The sequence below is a fragment of the Lactuca sativa genome, chromosome 1 (genome assembly GCF_002870075.4).
Source record: "Lactuca sativa cultivar Salinas chromosome 1, Lsat_Salinas_v11, whole genome shotgun sequence".
NCBI classification, from domain to species: Eukaryota; Viridiplantae; Streptophyta; class Magnoliopsida; order Asterales; family Asteraceae; genus Lactuca; species Lactuca sativa.
This window is the reverse complement of record NC_056623.2, coordinates 43,347,928-43,367,001: the sequence shown is the minus strand read 5'-3', so window position 1 is coordinate 43,367,001 and position 19,074 is coordinate 43,347,928. Positions and strand designations below refer to the sequence as shown.

The 19,074-nt window shown below is 36.5% G+C and overlaps 1 protein-coding gene across 5 annotated transcripts; it reads right to left on the bottom strand.

Annotated features, from left to right (window-relative positions):
• Window positions 1–14,473: 14,473 nt before the first annotated feature.
• On the bottom strand, window positions 14,474–17,453 carry LOC111900074 (protein CHUP1, chloroplastic). Of its 5 annotated transcripts, none has more exons than XM_023895956.3 (5): window positions 17,300–17,453; window positions 16,894–17,186; window positions 16,726–16,811; window positions 15,709–16,410; window positions 14,474–15,562 (listed from the first exon to the last, which is right to left on the bottom strand). In XM_023895956.3, the coding sequence occupies exons 2-5, from the start codon at window positions 17,039–17,041 to the stop codon at window positions 14,732–14,734; spliced, it is 1,767 nt and encodes a 588-aa protein (XP_023751724.1). In that variant the 5' UTR covers window positions 17,042–17,186; window positions 17,300–17,453; the 3' UTR covers window positions 14,474–14,731. The 5 variants fall into 5 exon arrangements, with proteins under 5 accessions (XP_023751724.1, XP_023751726.1, XP_023751727.1 ...); XM_023895958.3 differs by having other exon boundaries at window positions 15,709–16,401; XM_023895959.3 differs by having other exon boundaries at window positions 16,726–16,799.
• Between the last annotated feature and the right edge of the window lie 1,621 nt (window positions 17,454–19,074).

The window sequence follows — 19,074 nt, the reverse complement described above, 5'->3', positions numbered from 1 at the left end:
AAATTTTGTTACTTAATATGACTTTTAAATAATTTCATTTTTTTCATGAGTTTTTCTGTTTTTCAAAGCTTTCATGGTTACATTGGTATACGACACCATCTTGACGAGCTCTGTTAAACCCGTTTCATAGTCCATATGTACTAAAAATGAGTAATGGTGAATTGCAAGGTTGTTTGTATATGAGTTGTCATCCAACCAAAAACAAGATTATTAAGAAAACGTCTCATTACCCAAAACATGTGGTCCTAAAAAACGTTATACAAGTCGGTGTTTGTATGCATTACCAAGTAAATAGGGATTATGTTGTCATAAATAATGCCTCGTTAGCTAGTGTACCTTTGGTTAGCGATGAAAGATTTTAACAAGTTGGTCGATCCATGAACAAATAATAAAATGTGCCTGGCTTATGCTTATGATTACACGCTATCGGAGTTGCCATCTAATGATCCTTATTAGACAATGAAGATTAAGTAATGGTGAGTTGCATGATGGTCATCCTAATCAACCATTAAGTTATATTCGGATGATTAAGGAGTATTGTTGGTTCGAATTACTTTTTGGATAGATGAGCAAGAAACAAGAGAGTAATAGTGATCGGAGATCCCCAAGATCGAAGATTCTATAGACCCATGATTCCAAATATCTAGGAATGATATCTTTCCTTCTACGATAGCGCTCAAGTGGAAGTGTTAAAGACTAATGTTTCACACGAATCACTACCACCAGGGATAGCTAGGTATACATTTTTTTAACCTTTAGATAAAATTGTAGATTTAGGCAGTGTTTTAAAAATCGGTTTGAACCGGCCGGTCGAACCGGTTGGATCGGGAACCGGAGGAGTGAGAGGTTCAATTATCACTGGTTTTATATTGATTTCTGAACCGGATTGAACCGGCCGGTTTTTAGAAAAAACCCGTTGAATCGGTTAAACCGAATAAAAACAATGAAAAAGAATCATTTACATAATAAACTTTCATGATTTTTTTCAAATCTATTTAGTTTTCTCTAAATAAAAACATATGACAAATATTATAAAGTTTTTTTTATATGTTTATATTCATCTAAAAATATATTTTGTTTCGGTATTATATTTTATTTTTCTTTTTAACGTATATGGATTAATGTAAAACACTAAAACTTATGATTATGTGTTATTTTAGTGTATTTGAATTCATCTACAATTTATTTTTATGTGTATTTTTAATGTTTGAACTTGTAACATTATTTTTAAAACATTAAAAATACACATAAAAATAAATTGTAGATGAATCCAAATACACTAAAATAACACATAATCATAAGTTTTAGTGTTTTACATTAATCTATATACGTTAAAAAGAAAAATAAAATATAATACCAAAACAAAATATATTTTTAGATGAATATACACATATAAAAAAAAAACTTTATAATATTTGTCATATGTTTTTATTTAGAGAAAACTAAATAGATTTGAAAAAAATCATGAAAGTTTATTATGTAAATGATTCTTTTTCATTGTTTTTATTCGGTTTAACCGATTGAACCGGTTTATTTTGACCGGTTCAACGGGTTTTTCTAAAAACCGGCCGGTTCAATCCGGTTCAGAAATCAATATAAAACCGGTGATAGTTGAACCCCTCACTCCTCCGGTTCCCGGTCCAACCGGTTCGACCGGCCGGTTCAAACCGATTTTTAAAACACTGCTGATAAGAAGTTTACGATTGAAATATTTGGAAATTTACAAAACTAGTTGTCAACTTTTATTGAGAAGGTATTTGAAAATTTAAAAGTACTTCATAACTAATAATAGTTGTTTTGAAATTTGTTTCGAAATTCATAAAGGAATTCAAAACTAACAAAATTTGTGGTCTACCATTTACAATTAGTATGATTTGTATATATTAAAAAGACCCAGATGCCATATTGCAAATTTCTTTTAAAAGAGTACCAATTAGGTTGAGGGAGTGGTCTCAGACATATCGGGTTCACCTGATAACAGGATGGGTTTTGACCCTGATCCGCTCCAAACTCATGCAAATTTAATGGGTTTGGATCATATTTTATAATTCATTTACCCTTTAATGACCCGTGCCCATTAACCATTTTATTAAAAGGATCGGGTACGGATCACTATTGATCTGATCCGTTTATGACTACCCCCCCCCCCTCCTCCATCTAAAATTTTAAAATATAATTTTATTATTAATAAGTTGTACATTTATCACCAAAAAAATGTTATGTACAGGACTCGAGGAGTTCAATCATTCCACTTCCACTACCCATTTCCTAATGGTCGAATTCCAGTCAACTCCCAATACAAATAAATATATTAAATTAGTATTACAGTCAAAGACGACAACCAAGAACAAGAAGAAAAGGGTTCAATTTATCTCGTTTCGTAAAAGGGTTTTCTGCAATCGACATTCCACAGTCAGGTTTGTTTTCTAAAATTCTAATAAAATTGATTAATATCATCTTCTCTACTTCAATTGTGTGTTATTGGTATTGTTTGTTGTTGTCTTACTGGTTATTGAAATCTTAAGTTATTGTGCCAAAATCATGACTTAAAATCCAGGGACTTATTAAAATCGTGCCTGACTGAAATCATGTGTTATTGAAATCTACTCCAATTGTGTGTCATTTTCACTTGCATGTCTGTAATTGTGTGACATTTTCTCAAATTGTCTGGTTTTAGCGATTCAAGTTATATGTGTTGTAAGGCATAATTATAGCATAATCTTGATATTGTAAATGGGTTGGGTAAAAGGGTTGAAATTCTTTGATCTAGTGGATAAGGATATGAGTTTAATTATTCAAAAACATGTGGGTTATAGGTCGGGTTTTGGATCAGCATTTGAAAATTGCTTAATGGGTTTGGATCAAGACCGATCCAATCCAAACTCGCTCCATTGTTGTAACACCCAGTTTCAAGAGTGGATCAGTGTGGGGAATTAAGGAGTCAGAGGCATGATTTTTGGGAAACAACCATGAGTCACGACATGACCATAAGGAGGTCACGACTGTTGGGTTTTATTTATAAAACTAGTTTCAAAAACTACAAATAATGACAAACGGAAGACTTGAGTTTTACAAAATAACATAAATATTTTATCACCCACCAAAGATCATCTTGCAAGTAAAGGAAAGAATTAAAACACAATCATATAAGGAAGAAGTGGTAACAACCTTTGAAGAACTTAGAGTCCTCTAGGGGAGGCTTGGAAGTTGATGGAGTGAGGATGAACCCTATGTGCCAACTTGATGTAGTGCTAGTAACAACTCATAAGCTTCTAAGCCAAAACAAGATTATGACTTAAAGAGAGAATGCAAGCAACTAAATCTTCAAAGCTCAAGACTTTTGAGAGAAGATAGAGAGGGAAGAATGTACTCTCGGCCAAGGAGAGAAGTGTGTAGAAAAATGAGAACACTCACCTCTTATTTATAACAGAATTATGGTCCAAGAGTCATTAACCATTAAGTACTTTTAGACAACATTGTCCCCCTTATATCATGAACATATCACCCTTGATTTGATTCTTTTGCATTATACCAATGCAAAGGTCTTTTCTCTTTATCTCATATTTCCAAGAAGGAAAAGACAAATCAAGAGTTTGTATTTTATAAACTCAAAGTTTATAAGATATAAACTTTGTCTTTTGCTAAAATACAAAAGGCTTATTAGGTCCAAAAGGATGTACATGACATATTATATTCATACCATATGAAATAAAGTGTTACTTGTATTGTAAAATAATTATTTCCTTGAAATAAATATTTTCCCTGTTATTATAAGAGTTTATGAATATTTATCAAAATCAATATCTAATAAATGATCATTTGTATCAAGTTGTTGTTAGTATATGACACTTAGGATCATATACTAGTCTTTCAACGACGTGATGAATGAAGAATAAGAACACACATCTGGAGTAGTGGTCATGATGTGACATATAGTTGGTCACGGCATGTGACATCCCCATTTTCACGGCCAGAAAATACCGATTTCGTTTATGCTTTGTTTGAAAATCAGAGTAACATTTTAAATAAAAGTGTGGCGGAATTTGTCCCAAAACAAAATATGATAAAGATTTATCAAAAGCATTTCCATAGAAATGTATTTCATTAAAAGACTTGGGATGTCATGTTCGTACAGATCAAAAGCATAAACAGTACAATATAAGCCTTACTACATTATTTCATATCTACAGGCATATATCCGTAATCCCTCGTCCAAACATCATATCTATGCTCAAGCGCCACTACCTGTAATACATAAAACTGAGTGGGTCAGGCTTGGGAGCCTGTGAGCGCATAGGGTTTTCAACCCACAATAAATAAGTTTATTAATTTCATCAATCAAAAATAACCCGATTACCCATTCCCGTTATCCTCACTTTACGTCCCTAAACACCTATCATAAGGGACCTAGTCTAAGGATCATCATCGGGATGGACACTACTGCTAAGGGGATTCCTTAACAATAAATGTCCTAAAGGCAACCATGTGGGGGTTGGAGTACACCGGTGAACACATCATTCACAAACACCTACAGGTTGCGAGCCTGCTAGTGTTCCACTGGATTGTCTAGAAGAGTCTGTGGTCGTCATCCATACTCCGCTAGATGACAGAATCAACAACATCAACATCGAGGCCTCTCACCATTTTATCACACATCACTTATTACATCTAACCATGTTTTACCCCAACATTTTCGTAGATATAAAATACATATACAGTTTAAATCATTGAAAACATGTATAACAATGTTCATCCAGCATAGATAGCAAGTGTTCAGATAATATGCACACATAGCACGTAATTTATATAAAATACTTCGTATCTATGTGTAAGCTGAAAGTAACTATGCACTCACCTGGTAAGGTGGTGACTCGGCACTAGAACAGCTCTTCGTTACTTCTTAAAACAAATTTTCCTTGACCAAAACCTAGTATTAATACCACTGGAGTTTAGTTTTAACGTTAATCGCGACTAATTAATAGTCTAGCTATTATTACTATTATATAAGCGTTAAATAACACTCAATATAACTCATAATAATAGCCCAAATAATTATTTTAAGGTCCTAATAATGTTAACATAATTAAATAAAAGCTATATTAAATATAGTATAGGCGTAACTCACTTACAGCGGGTTTTTATTAAAAACCGGGCTTCGCTGGAGCAGCGTTTCCAAGCCGAAAGCTTTTCTTCTCGGAGCCGTCGGGCGCTCCGGGGCTTTCTTCTCGTGATAGGGAGGTTCCCTAGACTTGGGAGGGGTTTAGGGAGGTTAGAGAGAAGTTAGAGAGAAAGAAAGGTTTGAAGGTGTGAGGAAATAATGAAGAGTTCATCTCTTATTTATAGGAAGTGTATAGTAAAGTAGTCTCCAAGCTTCGTCCGTAACTTTTGCATACGAGCTCAGTTTTTGTCTGTCTTTTTACCGTTGAGTTCCTATTAATGAGATCTTCAACTTTCATTTAGACCTCATTAGCTAATTCTCATTCTATCTCGGATTTACAAAACTGTATCGAATTCGCCGCGCTCGAAAAGTAGAGACTAAGCTTCGTCCATAACTTTCGCATACGAGCTTCGTTTTTTTCTGTCTTTTTACCGTTGAGTTCCTATTAATGAGATATTCAACTCTCATTTAGACCTCGTTGGCTAATTCTCATTCTATCTCGGATTTACAAAATTGTATCGAATTCGCCGCGCTCGAAAAGTAGGGACTAAGCTTCGTCCATATCTTTCGCATACGAGCTCTATTATCGACGTTCTTTATAGCCAGCGTTGGTATTTACGAGTACTACAACTTTCATTTAGATCCCGTCGGCTAAAAATCGACCGATCTAAAATTCAGATTTGGGCGTTCTTTTTATCGATTTTCTTAGTTTAACATATTCTACGACTTTCGTTTAGAGCGCTAAGGCTAAATTTCACTCTATCATAAATTCACTATTTACGCTTCCCGGTATCGTGTCGGTTCTGTCGCGAAACTTTGACGGGTCATAACTTCTTCGTTATAACTCGGATTTCGGCGTTTCTTATATCCCCGGAATCCTTGTTTTGACAACTACAACTTTATGTAGAGATATCGGGTTTATCTCACACTTTAATTTTAACGCTTATTTTTATTCTTTATTAGTTATACATTTATAATTAAATAATAAGCACAATAACACACATAATTCACATAATACTCAAATATTTCATCTTTATTACTTCAAAAAGAGTTACAATAGTTGACCTAGACTATTACATTGACAAATATGCTTAGCCCTGAAACTCGGGCGTTACACGGCGTGAAGAGGACTACAACCCAACTCATGATCTTTTAGGGTTTCCTTCGTATTTAAGCACCCTAAACTTGGATGTTAGGGTTCATTTCTCAACATCTATCTCCCTCAAACCTCAAAACAAAAAAACTAACCCTAGTTCATCTTGGTGGTTTTGGCTCATTTTTAGTGGTTTTGGTGCTCTTTTAAATGAAGTATAAGGAGGAGTGGTGCAAGGATTAAGCAAGAAACACTTTCTCATCTTTGATATCATCTACTAGACCATTTTCAAGGATTGAAGCGTCTACCTTTATTGGTTATTCTCTTAGATCTAAGTTGTTTTGGTCCCTTTTTGGTTCATGGTTTTGATTTGAGTGAATGGATGGAATAAAGTTGGCAATTTTATGATCCTCCAGAGTCCCTTGAGCATCATAGCTTATGGATCTAAGGATTGGTTGTGGATTTTGAATCTTGCATGAAGTTTGGGTCATTTTCTTGCCTTTTGACTTAGGATGGGTAGAGGACATGCATGGAGCATGCATGTCCATAAAGTTGTCATTTTTATGGACCTTTGGAGTCCCTTAAAACCTTCTGGAAAGTTAGAGATAAAGACTTAATGGATTAAGGACTCAAACAATAAGGATTTTGCTTAAGATTATGGTCACGTCGTGACCTGAAGAGTATCTCGATGTGACGATGGAGGATCTTGGGACTATCTTTGTTATGTTCACGACGTGACCAAGGTCTGGTCACGATGTAAGGGTCATCTGTTAGTATTGTTGGCCATTGGCTTTGACTTTGACAATTGACTTTTGGCATGAAGTGACTTTTGGTCAAACTAAGCGTTTTGGAGTGTAGACTGAGAGTGTACTCTTTATTGTTGCTAGGTTCCATGTAGGATCATTCTTTGTTCGATGAGAGTTGTGGTGTTTAATTGCTACTTCCGAAGTGAGTCTTCTCACTATACCTTTCTATGTGCTAGTATATGTTGGTTGACCAACTAGCTCTTATTTTGGTGATTGTTGTTATATGTGAACCGAGTTGATGATAAGTCCTAGACTAATATGAGTCAATGGGACTGATGATAGTCCCTAGGGTTGCTGATAACCATGAGGTTTATTGTTAATCCACATGGCATGCTATTAGCTCACTGGGACCGTTTATAGTCCCCAGGGTTGCTGGTAACTCGTAGTTGATTGTATGATGTGTTGTATGCGATATTGTAACATCCCAAAAATCAATGGTAAAATTTTCATTTTTATTATATTCAAAACACTCGAGTAATTCTTTTGAAACATAGCCACACATTTCAATACAAAGCATTTATCAGAGTTCATTCCCAAAGATCACATATTACGGAAAAACACAGGTGTATGCGCTGCGATCGTCCCGAGCTCTTCCATTTGAAAATTTGAATACCTGAAACATAAACTGAAAATCGTAAGTACAAATCTTAGTGAATTCCCCAATATACCTCATACCAAACACAATTAAGCACATAACGGGCCCCACCCACTGAGATATGAGCCCTGCCCATACTCGACTAGGATACGGGACCCGCCCACATTCGCATAACGAGCCCCACCCATTGAGATACGGGCCCCGCCCACACTCGACTGAGATACTGGCCCCGCCCACACTCCGTTGAGATACAGGCCCCGCCCACACTCGCATAACCATGTAATCATATAAACATTCAACATATGCGAAAATCGAAAAGATAATAGCATACTGTATAATCATTGGGGCCCGCCTACATACGAATCATATATGCATAACCTGATACTAGCATTCAGAATAACCATCGTGCCCCTCCCAGCATACATACCAATACATTCACATGAAAGAGTCACGCAGACAACTAACATCCTAACATAATAAACTATAGGCCGTCATTGGTGCCTTCGACCCGCTAAACACAGTGAGGAGACTCACCTCGCACTGCTGAAGCTCACTGCAAGAAATCATTAGTTGTTGCCCTGACAACTTCCCGCGCTAACAACACCAAAATATCACTCAATTAGTAATTGGGTTCCAAACCATGATCCATAATCCATACTCGGGGTAAAATGAACATTTTGCCCCTAGCCCAACAAGACTCACAACTAAGGCCCAAGCCCAAAATGTAACATCCCGTATATTAAATAAATAAATGGATAAAGGTTAATATGAATAGTGACCTAAAATCAATAATATTTAGCGAGGTGTGGGTTTCAGGGATTCAAATAATATAATTTGGACCTTCGAGGGCTAAAGTGTAATTTCATGATTTATCTCGTAAAGATTTTTAGAAGTTAGGATGTGTTTGGTAATTATTATGACTTATAATGAAGGGAATTGTGAGAAGGAAGGATTGAATGTGTCAATATTGAGATCATGGGGGTTAAAAGGTAATTTTAGGATTTTTCTTGCAAATAATTCTTAAAGTGGAGGGTTGTATTATAACTATTGGATTTAAGTTAAAAAAGAAATGATGGGGAGGGATCCGAAGTGAATATTAGAGCATAGTTGAAATGGACACGGTATTAAACCAGTGCCTTCCCCTCGTCGCAACAGGAAACCCTAAACCTAGCGATGGACTTCAGCCACCATGTGAGACGTCTCAGCCCCCACCTTTTTTTGTTCCGTTCATCTTTCCGATTAAACCAACCTGTTGTCGTCGCTAACCGCCATCCGGCCGCCTTCATGACTATTGGACGTCGTGAACTAGCTGAACGTCGCATGGTCGCCGGAGCTGTGAGGCACGATTGTGGCCGTCGTTCGTCGGAAGGACTCACCCTCGTTTCCCTGCTGCGATGATCCTTTCCCCTCCGCTTATTCCATCGTTGTGCCATCGTCGCCATCTCTACTCCGAGCAGAAGCCACAACGAATTTTCTTCTCCTCTGATTGCCTTATGTCGCCATGAGGGTGGTCGTGTGTAGGTACGTTTTTTTCAACGTTGAATCGTGATCTAAGTATGCTAGGTTGTGTTGTGGTGTTGTAAGCGAGTTATTGGACCGGAAAAATCCACCACCACCACCTCAATGTGGTAGCTTCCACCTGTTGTTTTCTGCCACCCTTGGCCGCCACCAGCCACCATGGGAGGTGGCTGTGTGTGTGTGTGTTTTTTTTATGTGTGAGGTTGTTTATGCACTTTTTCGGCAGGAACCACCACCACCACCATTGGAAATGTTGGTTCGTTATTAGGCTAGAAACTCTAATTAGGGTTTGGAAAACTCTAATTTTGGGTTTGTTAGTTTGGATTTTATCGGGACCCGCGGTTGGACTATTAGAGTGATATTGTGAATTATACTCGACTTCATTATGTGAATGGACTAGTTGAGTGATGGACTTAATGGGTTAAGTCCTTGCTAGGTTAAGTGAGAACACTTAACCCTAAACGCCATTTCATGTGAAAACTCTAACTTTGCTTGGGCCTCGAGGTGGGCCTTTCTATTGGGCCTTGATGATTGAGTTATTGATAGGTTATCCAAGAACAATCACGTGAACTAGAATATGTAGATGGGCTTTAGGGTAAGGCCCAAATGAGGGTTTGGGCCCAATTTTGAAATTTGGGCCATTAGTGGACCTTTGTGAACCCATTTGGTGTTGGGCCTTAGTGGGCCCAATAGGCTTGGGTTACTTATGGGCCGGGTTGGTGGACCATATTTAGACCTAATATGTGAAGGTATGGTCTTAGATCCTAATGAGGTTAATTATGGGTTTGGCTCAGTGTTAGAGGCCAGAGTCTGGAGTACAACAACAACATTTGTAGGATCTGTCCGCCATCCGAGGTAGGTCTTCTCATTATACTTACATGTGTGCTAATTTATGTGTGACCGGAGGGTCTTAGTACATTATAGACCGGAGGGTCTCGGTACATTGTAGACCGAAGGGTATTAGTACATTATTGACTGGAGGGTCTTATTTATTTATAATATGATATGTGTTATTGTGCATACTGTCTTCGTGACTTATGTTGTTATAGTATTATGTGTATATGTTGATCTATGTGCTTATACTGCAATATGTGATATCATGCATTCCGTCGTGTGATTTATGTTATATATATATTATCCTGTACTTTGTTGAAATGGGACCAGAGGGTCCACCTGAGTTGTGGGACTGAAGGGTTCCACTGAGACACATTGACCGGAGGTCTTATTCGAGATATAGCCATGAGAGGCTAATAAGATGTGTTTGGTATTTCGGGGACTCACTAAGCTCCGTGTTTACCGTGTTATGTGTTTCAGGTACTTCTAGGGATCACGAGAAGGCGCCAGCTTGATTGTACACACAAGAGGGAGTTATGCTTCTGAGGATCCTGGATTTTATTCAAACAACTAAGAACATGTGTTTTTAATAATTTGACATTTCGGGTATTTTGTGATATGTGTTGATGAGATTTATGTGATTTTAAAATTAAAAATTTGTTTAAAAATTTACGGTGTTACACAAAACCACAAAATCCATAAAAGCCCACTAATGGCCCAATTTTCCAAATTGGGCATAACCCCATAGGGGACTTATCTTAAGCCCAATAATTCACTTAACCCATCAGATGATCACGGATAGCCCAAAAAGGCCCAAAGTACAAAGCCCAAAAACTCCACGAGGTTCAAGCCCATTAGGCCCACTAAGGCCCAAAAACACACTCCTAAATCCAACAAGGCAAACCCTAAACAAGACCATTTATCCAAAAGTCCTTAGACATAAACGAGCCCAAAAATATATATAAGCCCAGCCCATGAACAAAACGCCTCAACCCCAAAGACGGAAAGAAGCCCAAAACACACAGATCCACGAACGTGGGGCGTACTCTCAGCTTACGTTGGGTGTACTCGAGGGAATCCGGATCGTGACCAAAAGGATGTACACTGGGCATACCTCTGGTTATGTAGGGCATAACCGTAGATTTCCAAAACTCATTTTATGGCTTAACCACTTAAGCACTTTACCCCAAAGTTTCAGGGAGCCTCAAAATAAAACTCCTAATGCATAAATTCAGCACCTTTATGCATTTGCATGACTCAAAGGGACCCAAAGACCATCTTAACCTATTAATACCCAACTGAATCCATATAGAACATGCATGAATGATTTTTAACCTTAAAGGTGGCAACTTTATGAACTTGTATCCTCATAAATTCTAGGAGTAGCAACTCCAAGCTCCTAAAGTGGTGTTCAACCACTCGATCTTACCCATGAGGTCAAAATGGGACCAAAACCCACATGATCTTAGATATCGACTTATAATGGGCAAGGTTATAACTTTTTACCTTCTATGAGCTGAAAATGTAGCAAAGAGTCAAGATCCACAAGCCTTTCCCTTGATTCACCACCTTGCACAAAGCTTCCACAATTGAATACACACAAAAACCCACCAAAGATGCACATAAAATGGCTCACAACACTCTAGGATGAGGCTACAGCTCGATATTAGGGTTTATGACAATGGAGGATGAAAGAGAGGCTCACACCTAGGACTTAAGGTGTTTAAATAATGAGCCAACCCTAAAAATTAGGGTTTTGGGACTCAGCACATTACGTTGGGCATACAACTTTAAACATCTTAGTCCATTTCCAACTTTACGCTGGACGTACCCAACCAAACACACGCATGCATCCTTGCATGCATGGAACCGCCTTGCCAATTATTTCCATTAGGGACCCAATCTGCCAATATCTTCAAAGTAACATAACTCCCTCGTTCTAGGTTCGTTTCCAACGAACCTTACATCCACGAAAAGGTGGCGAGAAACCCTACGCTCCTACAACACACCCAGACCTTAAAACTCTTGAATAAAACCCAAAATCCATTAAAGATCGAGAATCCCAATTACGATTATACCCTTGGCCTCCGAAGACACAATAAAACACTTGGAACACTTATATTATGACACCCACATCCAAATTGGGCCAAATCCTTCCTTTCCCAAGGCCATAAACCTTATGACGGCTGATGATTAGGTCGCAGCCCCGAACAACGAAGCAAATCCAGAACCGAGCGTTACAGATATTTAGGGGAACTCACTAAGTTTTGTGCTTAAAGTTGTGGATTAAATATTTTACAAGTACTTATCGGATTGTGAAGGCGGATTATACACATACATCAGCAGATTTGTGATTAAGATTCCACATTGTTTTCTTATAAACTCTACTTTATGAATAAGGGTTTATGAACAACTGGGTTGCCCTAAATGTATTTTGTTAAACGAATGTTACGATTGTGAGGTCTACTTCCACCTCGGCTCCAACAAGGAAGGGAAGAGTTTTGTCAAGTTAGGAAAAAGATAGGAGGTGGGTTGTCGAGCGAGGGATAAGTGAATGAGAATGAGAGACTCTCTTATTTACAAGACTTTCCCATGTTGGATCGTCGAGCTCGGCATGCAAAGCTCAGGGTTGGTGTTTGTCGACCCATAGCTAGAGTTGGCAATATGTCAACTTAGGTTGGGTTCGAGTTCAACCCATTTATTAAGTGGTTGAAGATTTCAACCTAACCCAACATGTTTATCTAAATGGATTGATATTTCCAACCCAATCCAACCTTTCAGATAAATGGTTTTTATTGAGTTAACATGTTTATATAGTTCCCAACACAACTTATTAAATTAATTAGTTAAACTTGGATTAACCTAATAAAATGAAAAAGTAAATAAATTAACTAAATATTACACCATTTAATTAGTTTAAACCTTAAATAAAATTTCAAAGTACGACAAACGCATAATCCTAATTCACAAATACAAATAAATTACTCAAATAACATTAGATATTTTTAATTTCAAAATGATTTGGAAAATGGCTAGTGTTGTCAGCACCAAAAAAATATTTGAATTAGGATTATATTTTTTAAATATAAATAAGAATACAACATCATAATTTTTGAATTAGTACTCAATCAATCAAGACATGATATTTAAAGAATTATTAAATTAAATAGGAAAAATGTCCAATGTGTATGTCTGCCTAGTCACACCCACATTTGCAATTAAAATACATTATAAACAAAACCCACTTGCCTATCGTGAGAAATACCTTCGAGAATTGAAGAGGAACAACAAGAGAATTCATCAAATAGCAAAACCCAACTCAGATTTCGGTAATGGAAACGTGTATTTGAAGGAGAATTACAAAAAAAAAAAAAAAAAAAAAAAGACCCATGATTTCGTATCTTTCGTTATGGTAACTGTCATTTTTACGGTACCTCCACCTCACCTCCTCCTCATGCTTGTACCCGGTGGTCCTATATTGCAGATCACAAAAAATGGAAGAATAGAAGATCACCGTTCTTAACGATCCAACAAATTACATAAAATTACAAGCAAAGTCGATTAGTTTTGAAGGGGCTTTTTGTTGGATCGTTGAGGGAAGTTACCTCCAATTAAGTCGAAGTTGATGGTCGTCGGTAGTTTTAGGTTGCCTCCCAGAAATTTCTCTTCTTTGTTCAGCCATTCCATTTCAATATGTTCCTTCATCGTTCTCAAATCCTTTCCTTTTCGCTCTCATTCCGCACAAACAAATCATCTGAAATCCTAACTCCACTAGAACCATCATCATCTTCGTTTATCTCTGAAATGTTGCTCTGACTGTCGATCGATTTTTGAGAGAAGATGGGTAATTGGAGTTTACCGGGATGAACATACATTGTTTGGAAGAAGACCTAATTTTATTGTAGGCCTCGTAACATTGCATAGGTGGCATTGACAAAATAAAATATTTATTTAATAAATGCCAAATAAGCAAAAGAAAATCGGATGACGCCTTCACAACTCTTAAAATGTTGTAATTGATAACAAATATGCAAGTTTACTAACCTATTGTGCAGAAAAAATAACTTTGGTGACCAAATCGGACAAACTTGACAAATTCGTTGGGCTAATATAACATTTTTTTAATTAAATATATTAAAAATAATTGAATTGGTAGGTTGAAAAATTATTGATAATTTTTACCCAAACTAACTTATTTAATAAATGGGTTAAACGGATTAACCCATTTACTAACCCAATCTTGTAACTTTAGGTTGGTACAATTGGATTGACGGGTTGTATTGAGTTTTGCCAATTCTACACATAGCCTTATAATAAATAATACCCATAATAAACAAATTATGGTACTCATAATTTAATCTTATATATCATCTATCTTCTAATAATAGTTGAACCCATGATCATCTCTTATTTAAGAGAATCATTTAATTATAGTCTTCAGCTATATGAGCTAGGAAAACCACCAATCATTCTCTAGTCTAGGCCAAAAGCCCTTTGATTATAGTCTTCAGCTATATACAAATTCCACTGTATGATACATTCCCCAACAAAACGATGAACAAAAAGTCAAAAACACCATTGACATCAAATTGGTGGTTTTCCTAGGGTTATTTTACATATAAAACAAGCTTAAGTTTAAGAGGGTGATTTCTAGTTTCTATGTTGTAAACATATAAAATCAGCTATTGGATTTCTAACTAAGCTAGCTATAAACAAGAAAAAATGGATCAAAACGAACTAAACTGTGCAGATCTTCGGTGAAATCTGGTCGGATTCGAGTCTCTCAAAACTTCTGCATATTTCACCAGCTCGGATCTTTTACCATCCGACGAAGAAGGTGTATCCGAGGAATCACCACCGCCACCACCAATCCCTTCGCCTTCTGCAATGGAATCAATCCGTCTATTGGTACACATCCACCCCCCAAGGTCACTATGCCTATTAATCGAGTTTTGAGAATCCACAGAGTGTTTAAAAGAACTCCCTAAATGGCCAAAAGACGACTCGCTATAAGAATTCATATCTTCTACTGACGAATTTCTACTATGACTGAGATGGCGGTTGTGGTGGTGAGGGTGGAGGTGGGGGAGGTGGTTAGGGCTATGGCTGTCTTTTCCTCTTAAGAGCTTCATGAGCTTTCCGAAGAACCTATTGTGGGTCTTACGAGAAGATGAATCGTCGATTAGAGATTCATCGAGGTCGCCGGAATCCGTGAGGATAGAAGCTTGAGAACTCGACCATTGATCGGAATCCAGTTCAGGAACTTGAATGTTCATGCCATTTTCCCCAAATCCTTCTTTGTTAGCGTATTCGAGGATGAGCTGTTTAGCTTTTTCCTCCGATTTAGGGCTCAATGTTTTACTAAGATCTCGAGCCATTGTTTTACCTGGTCCCGGTTGATAATTTCTAAGTTCGTGCCTTAAGCAAGCGTTAATCCATCTAAGATACACAAGTTCTTCCACATCGCCACATCTATCGGCTTGAAGTTGCTCGATTTCTTTGCTTAAATCTTCGTTTTGTTGCTTCAAACGCTCGCGTTCTTGTTTAAGCCTCTCCGTCTGCAAAAAATGAAATAAGAAAAACACATGAAAAAACGGGACAAACAGAACAATTTGTTGATTCGTCATCCATTCATGTTTGTTAGAACGCAATATGCATCTTGTGTGGTTTGTGTTTTGAAGAAGAAAATGGATAAATATATTACTTCTTCGTCTTCTAAGACAGCTGTCGCGAGTATCTGAACATTCTCCAATCTTTCAGCCAACTCCGATTTTTCAATCTGCAAACTATAATTCGACTTCCTCAATTCCTCAGCTTCATCTTCCAAATCCTTCAATTTACAGAGCTTTAATTGAATCTCCGGATCAATCCCAACAACACCTTCGTGTTCATCGTCCTGCATTTTTTCAACTCGTTGTTGCAGATTCAAGATCCGTTCCTTATTATGTGCGGTTTCTACTCGAAGTTTACTCTTCAGAACTTTAATTTTGGCTTTTGCAGCTTCAAGATCCGCCAAAACCTTCGTATAATCCACCATTTGTGCCTCTAATCTCTTGTTTTCAGTTTGTAAGGACTCGACCTTGAGATTAAAAAGCTTAGCCTCCATGGTGTTTAGTTTAAGGCGGTTTTGAAGCTCCATGACTGCAGTTTCTTGTTCTTTGAGACCGTAGTATTCGAGTAACTGAATCTCGAGATTCTTCTCTCGTTCTTTTAGGGTTTTGACCATGTTTCGAAGGTTTTTGATTTCTTGCTCGTTGTTGTCTTTTATGACACGTGGATTTGGAAGCTCGGTGTTGGTTTTCATGGAAGTTGTATCAAATTCTTTCACGAGGTCGATGAATTCAGGTAGAAGATATGTGTCTTTATGGGGATTCAACCTGGAATCATGCAACTCATCCTGCAAAATCTGAAGTCAAACTTATTATTATCGAGATCAAAATTACTATCAGTTATCTTACAAATCGAAACCCAACCATTATCAGTTTAATGTATTTGTAAGCGAATTTTATAGAATCATCAATGTTGTCTTCAAATCTCAAGAATCATATTGAACTTGGAATTGAGAATTGAACACTTTGACCACAAAAAGTCAAAATTGTCTACCATTTTTCTTCAACGAAGTTAGAAAAAAAAGGTTACAAGAGAGGTTTTATGAATCAAAAAACATAAAAAATCAGAAATATCTGAAATTAGATCATATGAGTACAATAAAGAATCTTACATGTTTATCCGTAGTTGCTAAAGGATCAAAATGGCGTGTATGTGATGCATGACGCTCAATACTTTTTGAACCCCCTGATTCGTTTCCTGAAATCACCTGGTTATTACGATCTAAAACATATATATGTTCATCAAAAACATGAATCAAATAAAATTTTCACACACAAACCTGGAGATTTAGAAGGATCAGATGGAGATTTTGAGGGTTTGATCCTTTTGTTTCTGATAAAAGTAAAAAGCATCCCGCCAAGAGAAAAAGCTACAGCAAGCCCAATTTTCAAAAAATCAGGGTTTATTTCTCTAGTTCCCCTCCCCATTTTCAAATTCAAATTCAAATTCAGTTCAAAATCAAATCCTTAATCCTCGTTACATCTTCAAAGAAAAACAGAGCATGACCCATATGAAGAAAACTCAACTCCTTAACTTATCGTCGGTTTCTTCTTCTTCCGCCATCTACTTGACCTAAAACACGATTAGGACATAAACCCAAGAGAAAAACACGAAGGGATTAAGAAAACCCGTGATTGGTTTTCCAATTAAATGGTTGATTCGAGAGAAAAGAAGGAAGAACTTACGGGCGGAGAACTGATTCTCAAGAACATATGCTTAACTTCTAAAACCGGAATTAATGTGTGGGGTTTAGGAGAAGAATTGAAGTGGTTTTGTGGATTTTGTTAGTTCTGAATTTGGTGTTTGCGAAGCGAATAACGTGTTTGTCTTTGATGCCTTTTAGTTTTGGTTTTATAGCTTAATTAATTAAAGGAGTCCAATCAATTAAGGCCTGGGTGTTTTTGTCTTATGTCATAATTTCTCCATAAAGAAATCATTTTATGTCCATGGTTGTTCACATGTAATAACTAAAATAACACTTTAAAATTTAAAAAAGATCATCATGTTTTTCAAACATGTAATGATAACCCTTCATTTATTTTATTCATTGAAAAAAAAATAACATTTTGAAAAAATAAAAAGGTTTTTGAACTTGTCCATCGTTTTCCAAATTTGTTTATTAGCATGGACGGATCCAATGTAGAGTCCGGGGTAGCCCGGGACCCCTGAAATTTTTTTCGGTAGTTTAATTCTTTTTAACTAAATTTCGTTTTATATATATATATATATATATATATATATATATATATATATATATATATATATATATATATATATATATATGTTTCCCTTCACTTATAATCACAAACATAAGACGCTAATATATTGAATGGGAGGTCTCAGGATCAAATCTCCCTCCTTACATTCTATCCCACATCGCCTAACATATGTAAATTCAACCAATTTCGTTTATTATATTAACCTATTATCTTCATGTTTCATTTGATATTTACTTTGAATTCCACATTGATTCAAGTATCAAAAGATACTTCAACTTCATGTTTATATAACATGACTTGAGGTTATCTAAAGATTCGATTAAGGTTTGGGTTTAAAACCGAAACCAAATCGGGGAAACGAAGGGATTAAGAAAACCCTTTTACTTTGTCGGCACATTATCGCCGGCAAAAAAAAGAAACACGGGGAGGTGTATACCGTCGGTAATGGTGTCCGCATAGGTTCAGCACCGGCAAAGCTTGCACGACACCGTACAGCCTTATGTTATTTGCATAAGTTTCCGTACAATGCTTGATGATTAGTCATTAGGTGTATAAACACTTTACACATTATATTAGGGTATCTCGAACCTTGCACTAAAAAATCATTTTTACACTGTAAATTACACTATAATGCTCCAACCCTACATTATATATAGTATTGGTAAATAATGTAACATTAAATTTAGTGTTACACTATTCTCATCAACACTAAATATAGTGTTGAAGTTTCATTTATATAATTTGACCATTTAACTTTGAACTTAGTTATGTTTTGTTTGTTTTATATAATTATAATGTTTATATAATAACGTTATTTGTGTTATCATATTTAATAATTTAAACTAGAAAGGTTACCCCCGCTACGCGGGGGCCAAAAGCTTTCAATGTTGTTTCTGAATCGATAAATATGACAGACATAGAAAGTGCAAGGATGACAAGTTCGGGCTTTGCCCCGGACCGTTTTATTCATGTTTTTATGAAAAAACGTAAAAGTTTTGACTGCAAGGACCAGAAGTGTCAACATAGCTAAAAAATTAAAGCGGTAGGAATTAGCAAGTTTTAAAAAAGGGATCAAAGTTGTCGAACCGTTATAGTTTTGTGACCAAACTTTAACCATTAAAGGGTTCCTAAATAGAAAAGGGATCAAAGTTGTCAAACCGTTAAAGTTTTGTGGCCAAACTTTAAATATTAAAAGGTTCCTAAAAAATGTAAAATATCGATTATAAGGACCAAAAGTGTCA